This window comes from Dermacentor andersoni, chromosome 8, assembly GCF_023375885.2.
Source record: "Dermacentor andersoni chromosome 8, qqDerAnde1_hic_scaffold, whole genome shotgun sequence".
Classification (NCBI taxonomy): Eukaryota; Metazoa; Arthropoda; class Arachnida; order Ixodida; family Ixodidae; genus Dermacentor; species Dermacentor andersoni.
Window position 1 is genome coordinate 122,668,081 of NC_092821.1, and position 13,932 is coordinate 122,682,012.

Sequence of the window (13,932 nt, forward strand, 5' to 3'; positions counted from 1 at the left end):
CAACGGGTCAAACATAGAAGCTATTCGCAAAATCGAAGGCAAGGTTACAGCGGCTACCCGCCTGATCAAACGCATTACAAACAAGCACACGGGCATGAAGGAGGACAGTGTCATGCGCCTCATACACTCTTTCGCAATCAGTCACATCACTTATGTGGCTGCCTTCCACAACTGGAATGTCACTGATAGGGAGAAAATCAACACCCTTATACGCAAGACTTACAAGATCGGCCTTGGCCTACCGGAGTCCACAAGCACTGCTCGTCTGCTACAGCTGGGGGTATACAACACGCTTGAGGAAATCGTGGATGCGCAAAGAACCTCTCAACTCGAACGCATGTCTCTGACAGCCACGGGCCGGTACATCCTGCAGAAACTCGGCTTCAACTACCACGTCCAACACGGTCAGAAACAGGTCATTCCACCTGACCTCAGCGACACGCTGATTGTCGCCCCTATACCTCGAAACATGCACCCCGAATTTAATCGGGGCCGACGCCAGGCCCGTGCCAAGGCACTGCTGCGCTCCTTGGGTGGAAAGAGGACTACGCGCTTTGTAGACGCCGCAGAATACACACGAGAACACCGATTCACGGCGGTAGTCGTAGACGTTAGCTCCCGGCTTACGCACGCGTGTAGTGTCGCAACGGAATACCCCGAAACAGCAGAAGAGGTAGCGATTGCGCTTGCGCTTACCGACCCCCTCTGCGAGGTAGTTTTTAGCGACTCACAATCCGCAGTCCGCAACTACGCGCGGGGGCGCATTTCCTCCGAAGCTCTCCAGATTCTAAGGAAAGCTGGTCGACAGCACTTCGATAACACCGCCATCATATGGTTTCCAGCGCACGTCGCCACCCCCACCGATGAGGGCCTCATTAACTTGAACGAGGTAGCACACCGCTCTGCGCGAGAACTGACCCGCCGCGCAGAATCGGAGACCGCCTCTTCGAGTTCGGAACTGCTGGCTCAAAACACGCGAGAACGCCTGGTCAGGTACAATGACATCACCAAGCACTACCAGCTAGGCAGGCGGTTGCTGCCCCCACCTCACCCCATGCTGAAACGTCGCCAGGCAGTCATCTGGCGACAATTGCAAACACAAACGTTCCCCAGTCCGGTGCGATTGCAGCACATTTTCCCCGCGCAATACCAGACTGCTCTTTGCAAATTATGTCAGGACACTAGAGCGACGCTGTCACACATGTTGAGGGAGTGTCGGGTTGCATCAGCTACAATGGCAGTAGCTCCGGAGGCTCTTGCGTCGAAGTGGGCCGCCGCTCTGCGCAGCTCCAACCTCAAGACACAAGAGTGGGCTGTCCAGCAAGCCCGAGAGGCGGCGATGAGGCAAGGCCTCGAAGTCCCCTCATGGGAGACCTGAGCCCGGGTCGTCAAATTTGCCAGATTCAGAATAAAGTTGTTTCCATCCATCCATGGGCAAGATCGACCAATTGGGTTCCGGTCGCGAACGCTTTTAGCTGCTGAGCGTAATTACACGCAAATTGAAAGAGAGGCATTGGCAGTTGTCTTCGGAGTTACAAAGTTCCGGGAATATCTGCTCGGGAATCATTTCACACTTGTTACAGATCACAAACCTCTTCTGAGCCTTTTCAGCCCTGACAAGCCCGTTCCCGCCATGGCCGCTGCCCGGATTCAGCATTGGTCCCTCTTGCTAAGCACCTACAACTACAAAATTCAGTTCAAGCCAGAAAAGACGTTGATTCCTGCAGACACCCTCAGCCGTTTACCGGTGAGGCAGGAGCATAACAACACTAAGGCTGCAGAAGATGACGCTCGTGAGTATGTTCTTCTGACCGATCACCTCAATACCTGTCCTCTGTCGGCGAATGACTTGGCTAAAATGACTGTTGACGACAGCGACCTCGCGCAAGTCCGCGATTACATTCAGAATGGCTGGCCACGGTACTTGCAACCGGCTCAGGAGCCGTTACGCGTGTACATGCACAGGAAAGACGAACTGACGTACAGCCACGGAATTGTGTACTGGGGCCATCGAGCGGTTATTCCAGCAAGTGCGCGGCAGTCAATGCTGCGTATGCTGCATGATGCACATCAAGGGATAACGGCTATGAAGAACCTGGCACGTTCTGTTTTCTGGTACCCAGGGCTCGATCGAGACATTGAGAAGCTGGTCAACGCGTGTCCAACATGCATAGAATGGGGCAGCATGCCTCCTGCCCGACAACCCGTGCCTTGGCCGGACACAGAGGAGCCATGGTCTAGGGTCCATGTCGATTTTGCGGGTCCTGTGGAAGGTAACATGTTGTTGATCGTGGTTGATTCCCATATGAAATGGATCGAGGTTACCACCATGAAGACCGCCAGTTCGGCAAAGACAATTGAAGCACTGCAGACTATGTTCAGCCGGTTCGGTTTGCCGAGGACCCTGGTGACAGACAACGGGCCGCAGTTTACTAGAGAAGAGTTCAGGGCATTTATGAAGCGCAATGGCATCGCTCATTTGCGGACAGCTCCCTACAAACCGCAGTCTAATGGCCTGGCGGAAAGAGCAGTACGAACTGTCAAACAGGGGTTAAACAAAAACACACGTGGCAGTTTGCATGCTCGGCTGGACCCCATTCTTTCGCATTATCGGCGCACTCCCTTGCCAAATAGGCAAACCCCAGCTTCTATGCTTCTCGGATATCAGCCACGTTCTTTATTGCACAACGTCGTGTCACGACCATTCCCTTCTGCAGGTGCGTGCAACAGTGGCCCACCGCTGAGCAAAGACGTCTGGTTCAAGAACTATGGAGTGGGTGACAAATGGAAACCAGGCGCGGTAGAGTCCACCGAAGGCTCGCGAATGGCAACGGTAAAGACTGCAGATGGGGAGCAACATCGCCGCCACCTCGATCAGCTCAAAACCAGGAGGACCAGCGTGGGAGGAGAAGTGGTGGAACCCGACGCCCCCATGCAAGTACCGACTAAAGGCAGTCAGAACGCAGCGGCAGACTCGCAGTCACAAGGACACGACAGCAGTCACAGTCAGGCTCAAGTAGACACCGACGTTCGAAGGCCATCAGACGGGCCGGCCGAAGCAGAGGTTGCTACCAGCGAGCCGCAAGTGACTGACCGGGCTGAAGTGACACTGCGTAGGTCGAAGCAGAAGCCCCGGCCCCCGGACCGCTTCCCTCCTTAAGGGGGAAGAATTGTTGTGAATCAGCATGCACCGCTGATACGTGTTTGTTTTGTTAGATTCACCGGCCTTGCCTCTTGGGAATCGGCAGTGGCTGCGGCTGACGTCACAAGATAAAGACTATAAAAGCTACACTAACCTTTAATAAAGCGTTCGTTCTTTGCCAACTGCTTCTCGAGTTACTTCAGGACCCAGACCTGGGAATGCTTGCCAGCACTCCTCACTGGTATGATCGTAGATGTGAGGCTTCGTTTAAGCAATAGGGATTACAGTGCAGTTCACTTATAAAAATATCAAAAATGAGAAATTCGGATTGTTACAACTAAGCATCACTATATCTGGACTGCTGCACAAAAAAGGAAGCTGTCAAACATACCCTTGTAGCTCTAAACACAAATTTGCAACTTGCGACATATGGTACACATCATAGAAGGTAGGCTGTGAAAAATGAAATGTTCATTTATCCCTCTAAACAGCCTGTCAAGCGTTAGGCGCACTTCAATAGTCGGAAATCTGCACTTTATTTTGAGGTAATTTAATGTGTACAACTGCAGTGTGTACCACATTCTGCTGTTGTGCAAACACTGGCGGCAATCCTTAACCCTTTCCCTGCCGAGTTTCTTGGCCAAAAATAATACAAAGATACTTATTTTTTTATTTGCCTACCATCTTTTTTTTTTACTTACCTAAATAATTCCAAGTATTTTGAAACAACCAAAAGATATCCTTAAAAGCACTTTATTTGTAAGATAAATGGAAAATATTTTTTTTTAGAATATGGAGTGAAGATCGGCTTCACTGCGCTTCACAGCGGAGAGTCTCCGACTTTCTATAGTCCTCATAGCAAAAAATGTCTCATTAGAAATTCAAAAACAATACTGTGACAGGCGGGGCTCATACTTGTGGCAAGGGATGTCAGATCCTTACATTGTAGACTTGGTGTGGTAAATTTCAAAGCACAGAATAGTGCAGAGTGCTACTCCACATTCCTCACACCAAACGTGTTTCGTTCCTGGACGTCTTTGTGACATCTTTTCCTGAACACTTTGAACAGTGAAGCAGCATTCCATGGGCTTCTGGTTGTTGTAGGTATTTTTTTTTTTTTTTTTTCAGTGGGAGGGAGGTACCTTGGAAAGTGGTGGGTGAGGGGTCTTGGTACCAAATTGTCAGCCACCCTTCCTTTCTCGCTGCGAGTTTCACTTCGGAGGTTCCCTGCGATTAGCACCTCCAAAAGATTCAGTCGAAAATCTATGGGCATGCTTTTCCCACCTTCAGCTTTCTTGAAAATGATGAAAGCATTGAATATGGCCAACTCCAGAATGTGACGGAACACCTTCTTATAGATTAACTCTTTTTGGTGCTGCACAGACGGATAATAAGAAAGATTTTGATCGTTATTATCTACACCTCCCATTTTATGATAGTGGTCAAGCGCTACATGTGGTTTTGTGAGCATCTCTTTCCGCTTGTTTCTCGCTTCTGTGGCTGTTGCGGCATGAACAGTGCTCAAGAGAGAGATGCGCTTACCTTGCCATTGAAGGGACAAGCATTTCTGCCGTTGAAAAGCAACCAGGTCGCTTTTCTTCAACTTTTATTTGCCAGAATAAGGTGCGTCCTTGCGTGTTGCACGCACGGTACCATACACATCCATTTTCTTCGAGATCAGAGCATCGACCAGCTTCAACCAGCATCGAAAAACTGAGGAGAGCAGTTGAAGTTATCTGCTGTTAGGTAGTACCTACAATCAAGATGGTTCTCCATCAGTGGAAGAACCGCCTTTTTTCCCATACAGATGCTCTTATCACTCTCTATCATTCCTTTTCTGGTTTATATAATAGCATTGGACACATACTAGGATGCCAACTCGCAGAGCAAAAAAAACTGCTTGCAAATGAGGCACCCCTTGTACAAAGGCTCTCATCAACAGAGACATTCGCATTCTGGCATGTAAACAGTGCGACAACGTTCCCTTATCATCTCTAACATAGGCCAGATCTCCCAGTCTTGGCTGAGGATGATTTTCTTTGTGAAGGTCAGCTTCATTCTCAACAAAATGAAGGAACTTCATTATCATCTGAAACTGGTTTCATTTGAAACTGTAGGATAGCTCTCCTCGACCAATACATAGAAATTTCCTTTTTTTTATTATCCCCTGAAGAATAATTAGCGCTTGAAACACGCTGAGCTCTTCCGCAGTTAACCTCTTCCAAAATATGTCGCTCAAGTTGTGCCGAGCAAGAAACTGCTCAGCGTAGCAGTTGGTTTCATGGAGAATGAAATCTGTAATTTCATTCATTAGAAACGATTCAAAATACTGCGCAATGTTCCCATCCTTTTTCACAGGTACTTTTATTTCCAGGCACAACCGTGAAAACAAACCTTGGAGGTACCGGTAGGGGGTTCTTTACATCTATTGGCATCCAGTGCCAACCCATTGAGGCACTGCCGTCGTCCGAATCCAATGACTTGAGAAGAAGATATGCTGCTCAGTATCGTCGCTGTCAATCTCGGAAGAAAACTGAACGTTTTTTTTACTATCCGAGTCCAACAAAACTTCCGCAAACAAATGTTTTTTCCTTTTTTCCAGAGCAGAGCCATTGCCGGCACACGCACGCACAGAGGATGATGCCATTTTTAAATTCCAGTTGCCAGCATAGAAAAGTTTCTCGACAAAAATGCAAGCTTTGAGCAAATTTAAAATTTTTTTTACTGCAGCATCTGTCGAAGCCAAAAAGAACTAAACAAAATGTATCAAAGTAGCTTGACATCAGCAGTACGCAAGCGCTTGTTTCAGCATGGACGAGCCCAGCTCGTCTTCGGTGGTAACGGTACAAACCGTGTGGATGAGCTCAGCTCTTCTACAGTAGGGAAAGGGTTAAGAGTGCAGGAAATCAATGAGAAACTTAATAAATGACAGCGCATTTTGCGTGAACATCGGGGTCGTGGTAAACGATGGGCCATTGTCAGTCGCACTGTCACTGCAGCTGCCGTCGTCGCGCAACACCGCCATCTGTTGCGACAATGGTCACCTCATTGGAGATCTCTTCGCAAAAAGATGCATCAATATCTGCAATCAAACTCCTATATTGAAGCACCACCTGTTTAGAGGCTAGAAGTAATGAGGCACACCCAGAGCTCAGTAATGTCAGCAGCTTGCACCATGTTCATTTTACTATCATGGGGGGTTACGTCCTGGCACATAAAGCAAAGAAAATAGCAGATTGGGTGAGGGAACAAATGCGAGTTAATGATATCTTAGTTGAAATCAAGAAAAAGAAATGGGCATGGGCAGGACATGTAATGAGGAGGGAAGATAACCGATGGTCATTAAGGGTTACGGACTGGATTCCAAGGGAAGGGAAGTGTAGCAGAGGGCGGCAGAAAGGTGGGCGGATGAGATTAAGTAGTTTGCAGGGACAACATGGCCACAATTAGTACATGACCGGGGCAGTTAGAGAACTATGGGAGAGGCCTTAGCCCTGCAGTGGGCGTAACCAGGCTGCTGCTGCTGATGATGATGACATAAAGCCCGCCTTTTTGAAACAGTTGTTTATGGTGAAAAAGGGTTCCCTAACTCTTCTTCCATTGATCGGCATGGCCACTAGGTCTAGCCTTCATGATCACTGCACTCCCGGTTTTCACAATCGTCAATATGAGCTCATACTATCTAGAGCCTTGCAACATTATCAGCTTCATCTCAAGCAACACAGCTTTGCGCTTTGTTGGCACTATCATCTACAAACTAGGCCTACCACTGCGTTGGGCCACACAGTTTCTGCATTCTCAGAGAGAGAGAGAGATTGTAGAAGGGTGGGCACCACTGCGGCGCTTCGAATTTCACTTTTACCTTTTTTTTTCTTTCTTTCTCTCTCTTTCTGTCCGAATGCATATGAAGTGCCATTGGGAGTGACATGCGTGAAACGCAGCTGGCGCCATTTTGTGGCATGCTGCGCCAAGTCGCGAAGCTCCCTGTGGTATTCGCAAGCGCCACGTGGGCAGGATGTGCTGCGTGGAGATGGTGGCAGATACTACGCTGCGTAGACAACCTTTCCGCCCTGTCTCGGGATCATTCATTTAAAAGGAACTCGCTAACGCAAATGTCAAGCTCAGTCTACTTTGAAAGCACCATGTAGAAGACAAAGCTTTGAACGTTGTAGTCGACACGCGGTCATAACGTATTGTTATATGTGTTTTTTATAGCCCTAATGCATAAGTGGATACTCTAGAGTGACTCATAGTTGTGACTGATATATTGTTATATGTTGCGTCATTATAGGTGCATTACACTGTATGTAGCATGTAATCTTAGAAGTAGGCAAGTGACCAACAAACCCTTGTGTGTTACCTTTAGGCGTCAAGGTGACCAAAGTCGAGACCTCTGCAGTCAGTGAGCGAGAAGAATAAGGAGAACGAAGTGGCTCAATTATTTGTTAGCGACAGCTACGCAAAGACAAGAGACAACGATGACAAGGAAAGCATAAAACCATTTACTTGTAGGTACCTAAAGTGAAGATGAAGAATGATGTATACAAAGCAAATGAGTGTTAAATTAAAAAAGATGTGAAACACTGAATGAGGACACTGAGGTGAATGTGCAAAATTAAAGGGAGAGAAAATCTGAAATGACGGCATCCTAGATTGCAAGCACCGTAAGCATTACAAGATTGCAAGCAATGAAACCCATGTACAAAATGTGAAGACCGAGATGGTTTGACAAGGCAATGAGAAGGGAGGAAAACATCGCCTCCATGGAGACAATTCAATAAACTATCGAGATAAAATTAGCTTAACAGAAAATGACAAGACACCTTAACATAGACAAATTTTGCAGGACGTGGCTGCTGTGGTTGGAGGAGGGGGGAGAAACATGTATGACGTGGTAACATAACGTCAGCCTTTGCTGTGTTGATATCAGCCGAGCTCATTTTGTCATAATCCCTGATTACAAAAGGTGACGGGAGACTTCAGGCATTTAAGTGCAATAAAAAAGAGACCGTTTAGTAAATGATTAAGAAAAGCCCCATGTTTTGAACACAGAATGAGAAATGGGGTACTGCAAAAAAGGGCAGAGAGACTAAACTATATCCAAGATGCATCTTGACCTCTGAAGTTTCCACATTCTTAGCAAACAAGAATACAAGCCCTAAGTTCTTGTCAGTAAGGTTTCTGGCCCCTTCTTCAGCAAATTAGAGTGTGAACTTGCATGAAATAAATTGTGCAGAAACCATAGACGATGACTGTCAATGTAAGCAAATAGGCCGAACGAACGAGAGGGTGAATTAATGTTTTTCTTGCCAAGTCCGACCACCAACAATCACAGTCCTCCAACTAAGAACGAAAACAGCCAAAAGAGCCAAAGAAAAAGCTGTCCACCTTAAAAGATTTCGTTGCAGCCACACATCCATGCCAGAATGAAATGTACAGATTACACCACGCTGTTACACATAAAGCCCAGAGCAAGTGGTGAAGCTGCAAGAATATACCACCCTACCAACAATATACCAACAGTTGCCAATCCCAACTCAAACGAATATTGGGACATTTAAGAACACCTGCTGAACTGCAGAGCTATTTCTGATGTGTTTGGAGCAGTTTAGGCACTTGTTTCAGCCGACTGGCATTCCCTGTGCATGAGACCTAAGCTAAACTAAAACTTTCGCGCACCATTGCTCATGGTACAGCCATTGCATCGTCCAGATGGAGTCTTACAACTATAAGTCAGACGCTGAGAATGCCACTGGCAAGTGATAGGGCCCCTGATGCAAAGGATGTTGGTGAACAACAGTGGTCCCGTAGAAAAATGGCTCACAGATGACAAAATCTGTTGGTAGTTGGCAACACTATTCTTTTTTTAGGATTTATTGTCTTGGGACAGCTGCAAACAAGTTTCCTGGATTATTCTTCCACTGTGTCTTTTGTGATGGCACCAGGCATTAAGTGCAATACACTATTGTATGTGTTCTGGCCTACACAATTTTATTACGAGTTTAACACATTGTGGGAACTTCCAACCTGTAAATGGCAAACCTTAATAGCTTAAATGTGTGAACAAGCCTTGCCACTTGTCCAGCGCGCAGTGATAGGATGTCATACATCACTCAAGCCACTATTAATTAACTCCTCCTTTACTGCGGCAACACAAGTTATAGAAAAAACAGCATGCCTTGAGCAAATGGATATACATACCAAATTCTGGACTGAGCCGACCAGCAGCAATCGGCACTTGTGGCTGTTTGTTGTCAACGGTGCAGAGACAGGCTAGATCTTCGTTGGCACAACAAACATCAGTAAAAGCTGTAAAGACAGCAGTAGCAAAGTAAAACACATTAGATAAATGGCTGTACACACAGCCAGGGATATGGACCAAGGGGCACCACATAAGTGGTGGACCTTATGTGGTGGACCTATGGACCACCACATAACTGCCACAAATTGAAACATATCCTCCTCCCGCAACTGGGAAAAACATTATTTGACCTGCAAGCATCACAATTTTAGAGAGTTGGTCTAGCTAGTTAGTGATTGACATCTTAAATAAATTGCGGGGCTGCAACATTCATTCGGGTACAGATTACCAGCCGAGCTGTTTGGGCTGCACACATTATGAAACCATACATTATTTTGCATACATGACACTCATACACACGTATACATATATACAAATTTTATTTCAAAACGCTGGTGATCCCTGCTTTATGATTCCGTCTTCACATAGGACACATTCTTCACCAAAGTCAAGTTGATGCACGAACCGTGTATGGTCATTGCTTTCAATGTGGCAGTGTCACACACGAAACAAAATTCGTAGGTGCAATATTTGACAAACCACTAATTTTGCAGTTTAGAAATGTCCACGTTGAAATTGCCAAACACCACGATTGCCTTGTGTTGTGTCGGCAGCGGCAGGCAAGTGGGGGCCCCCGGCCAGCGAACGCGCGGCGAGCGCCGACGCAGAGAGGGAGACACAGAGCCAACTGCTCCTGATGAAAACCGGACGAAGACTCAGCCGACCCGCGGCCGTTTATTACTAAAAAGGACTTCACATGCCAGATGACACCTCCTGATTGGTCCCAGCTCATCACATGACAGAAGGGGGGTGCGCCATCTAGCTGAACCACTATGAAGCATAAATGTATGATCAACACAGAGATCTGGCAGGGGGCGACACTACACTACATCATCCCCCCCTGGAAACAAAGCAAGCATACAGTGAAACACGCACACAAGACGCGCACTTAAGTCCAAAGACCATTCAGTTCGTTCCCCCCCCATGTTCACACACGCGCACCAGTCACACAAAGCACGCACTTAAGTCCACAACAAATTCAGTCCGTCCCCGCCCAAGTTCACATACACACGCACCAGTCTTGGGCACCAAAACACAGGCAGTCACTCAAACAAAGTCCGACAAGGAACACGGCACAAGACTCACTGCACCGCAACAAGGAATACATTTTATACCTGTGTTAATGAAACATGTGAACTGCCTCCTAAATGTCACAGCGAGGCAATACGCTCTACATTCAAGAAACAATCATCGAGCTACGGAGGCCGTTTTTTGACACGATGAGGACGCGTGCGTACCTCAGAAGAACTTTGGGGGTTGCGACGCGTATTGGTCGACTTTAAAGACCCAGTCGTCCCACTACTATTTCCCTCCCCCTGGTTGGACAATTGAATGTGGTTGTCGCTCAAACGCTCAAAGCTGGAGAGGGTTGCCCAGGAAGCTCCTCTCGAAGTCCCAACAAGTCCTGGGAGGCTACCGATTCCCCCACGGAATCAGAGACGACTGCTGACTGTGTAGACTCGGAAGTGATACAGTCAGACGAACTACTTAGCTGATGCTTATAACTATGAGAAGACGACGTCACTACAGACGAGTCATCGGAATGACTATCCAGATTTGAATACGAGTACAAAATGTCTCTATCACTTGTACACAATGTACTATCTGCTAAATCCTTTATCACTAGGGTTAACTTAGACACATGCCACGTCTTCCCATCACTGAGTAGAAAAGTAGATGGTCCCATCTGGGCCTTAACTGTACGAGGTTTACTGTACTTAAAAAATCCTTTCCTGTTAAATCTAATTCTGACGGTGTCTCCCACCTTGACACGAGTTGCCTGAGCACCTCAACGTTTGTCTACGTACTGTTTAGTCTGCCACTGTTTCTGCAAGACTCTTTCTTGAACTTGAGGCACAAGACTGTCCTGTTCCCGTAGATCCACACAGAGCCGCATGGTTCCATCCTTCTTGCGCACCACCACGAGTGGAGACACCCACTAAGAAGCCTCGACGCGCTCGATGACGTTGCAGTCCTCGAGACGTCGCAATTCATGTGTGACCTGGTCACGGAGAGCCAGGGGTAGTCGGCGCAACTTTGAAGATACTGGTTTCGCATCCTGCTGCCAATGAAATCGGTGCACAAAGTTGTTGACGAGACCCAACTCGTCACTGAAGAGGTGATCAAAACCCGGAGGCACACCTGTGGGGCTCTGTACTGAAGGAAGCGATGGTAGACGACATGTCAGTGACGTACCGTCGATCTGTATGCCCAAGCGTTGGATGGCGTCTAAACCCAGCAGTGATGTTCCTGTAGTCGTTACGTGGAACGTGACGGAGCATGACTTTGGAAAAACTGGACAGTGGCTTGAAACAGGCCTTGAATGTCGATGCGTTGCTTGGAGAGGTTTCTAAAGTCCACTGTTGCTTGTGACAGCCTGTGCTGTCGACCAAAGTTATTTCTAAAATCTTCGGCCGTCATCAATGACACAGATGCTCCCGTATCCATGAGCAGTCGCATGGAGACGCCGTTCACTACGACCGGAACTTCCAAATCTTTTTTAGTTTCAAAAGCGCTTACTGTCAAGACAGACGTGGACGGCTGCCCCGCGGAAGTTGAAGACAGCGTCTCTGCGGAAGAGACGTGTTGAACAGTACGGGTTTTTCGGCATACTGATGCAAAATGGCCCAACGTGTGGCAGGCGTTGCACCGCCGGTTCCTTGCTGGACAATTCCTGTACGTTGCAATATGTTTCGTGCTGCCACACCGATCGCATGCATCACGGTTCTCGGAGGAGCCATGTGCGAAATGTCGGCCCTCTTGGCGGCCTCTCGGAAGAAGTCGGCCCTCTTGGCGGCTTTACGGAAGAAGTCGACCCTCTTCATGGCCTGCCGGACTAAGTCGGCCATCTTGGCAGCTTCCCGGAAGAGGTCTGTCATCTTGGCCCGTCGACGGAACGCCAAGTTGAGATGCCTCAATTCTTCGTACATTTTCGGAGCCGAACGCGCGGTTCGCTCGATGCAAGGCTTCTAAAGAGCGTCCAACTTCTTCTGCCTTGTCCAGGGACAGGGTTTCGCCATGAGCCAATAACTTTTCGCGAACGCTGACGTTCACTACCCCATGTATTATTTGGTCTCGGACGTGCTCGTTGTAGGTTGTGCCGAAGTTGCACTGTACCGCCTTCTCCTTCAATGCGGTCACGAATTCCAGGAATCCTTCTCCCTCGAACTGCCTTCGACAGGTGAATTCGTGCCTCTCCGCCAGAACATTTGTTGACGCGGCGAACGGCCGGTCAAGCCGCTGCAAGAGTTTCTGGAACTCTGACGCTGGCGGGACCGCATCACTTGACGTTGACGCTGCGCCGGTCGACTGCCTTGCTGCTTCCTGCTCCTCGTCTGCAAAGTACTTTCGTTGTCCCTCACGCCTGAGAGCGCTGACGAGCGCGGACGCTCGTCGCGCGTCCGTCCAGCCGCCACCGCCGGCCGCTTCGAGGTGGGCCTGAAAAATTTTTTTCCATCGATACTATGGAATTAACGGTGGCCCGGGCAATTCCAGAAAAACGGTAAGGTTCGCCGTAGAAGACGCCATGCCCGGTAGCGTGCAGGAGACAGTGCAGAAAACAAGCCGGAGCTCGCAGCAGGAATGGGGCACGGAAGAACAAGGGGGCGAGTAGGCCTAGGCTCGGAAGCCTCGCGACGCCAAGGGCGTCGGCGGCATTTGCATGCCGTGCGGACACAGGAAGGGGCGCATCACTTACGAAGCTCGTTGGTTTCCCGGGGCTTCGGTCGGAACCGCTGCGGGAATCCCATCCTCGTCGCCAAAAAATGTTGTGTCAGCAGCGGCAGGCAAGTGGGGGCCCCCGGCCAGCGAACGCGCGGCGAGCGCCGACGCAGAGAGGGAGACACGGAGTCAACTGCTCCTGATGAAAACCGGACGAAGACTCAGCCGACCCGCGGCCGTTTATTCCTAAAAAGGACTTCACATGCCAGATGAAACCTCCTGATTGGTCCCAGCTCGTCACATGACAGAAGGGGGTGCGCCATCTAGCTAAACTACTACGAAACATAAATGTATGATCAACACAGAGATCTGGCAGGGGGCGACACTATACTACACCGTGCCCTGGTCCATCGCACGACGCGGGAAGTGGACACACAGGCACTTTTCCACGTCCACCTTTGACGTATTCAGCGATGTGGACACAGTGCACACGACGGTTCCGTCGGATGTCCTTGTGGTGCGCACTTCAAACAGTAGACGGAGTTCGACCAAAGTTCATATCCTTCCATTTCGACTGCATCATTGGCATATATCGCAACTCCTGCAGACCGATTGCCCCTTGTTTTAGCACACACAACTTAATTATGGGGTTTAACGTGCCAAAACTACTTTCTGGTTATGAGGCACGCCTTAGTGGAGGACTCCGGAAATTTTGACCACCTGGGGTTCTTTAACAGGCACCTAAATCTAAGTACACGGGTGTTTTCGC

At 48.5% G+C, this 13,932-nt stretch overlaps 1 protein-coding gene across 4 annotated transcripts in view; it reads right to left on the reverse strand.

Moving 5' to 3' along the window:
- LOC126529030 (uncharacterized) overlaps positions 1-13,932 on the reverse strand; it is an 84,559-nt gene that overhangs the window by 38,416 nt on the left and 32,211 nt on the right. For 3 of the 4 annotated variants that reach the window (XM_055069570.2, XM_055069568.2, XM_055069569.2), the window contains 2 exons: positions 9,344-9,451; positions 7,503-7,535 (listed from right to left, as the gene is read on the reverse strand). In XM_055069570.2, coding sequence (XP_054925545.2) covers positions 7,503-7,535; positions 9,344-9,451 — 141 coding nt within the window. The remainder of the gene's footprint in view (positions 1-7,502; positions 7,536-9,343; positions 9,452-13,932) is intronic. The other variant, XM_055069567.2, reaches the window with a different exon arrangement.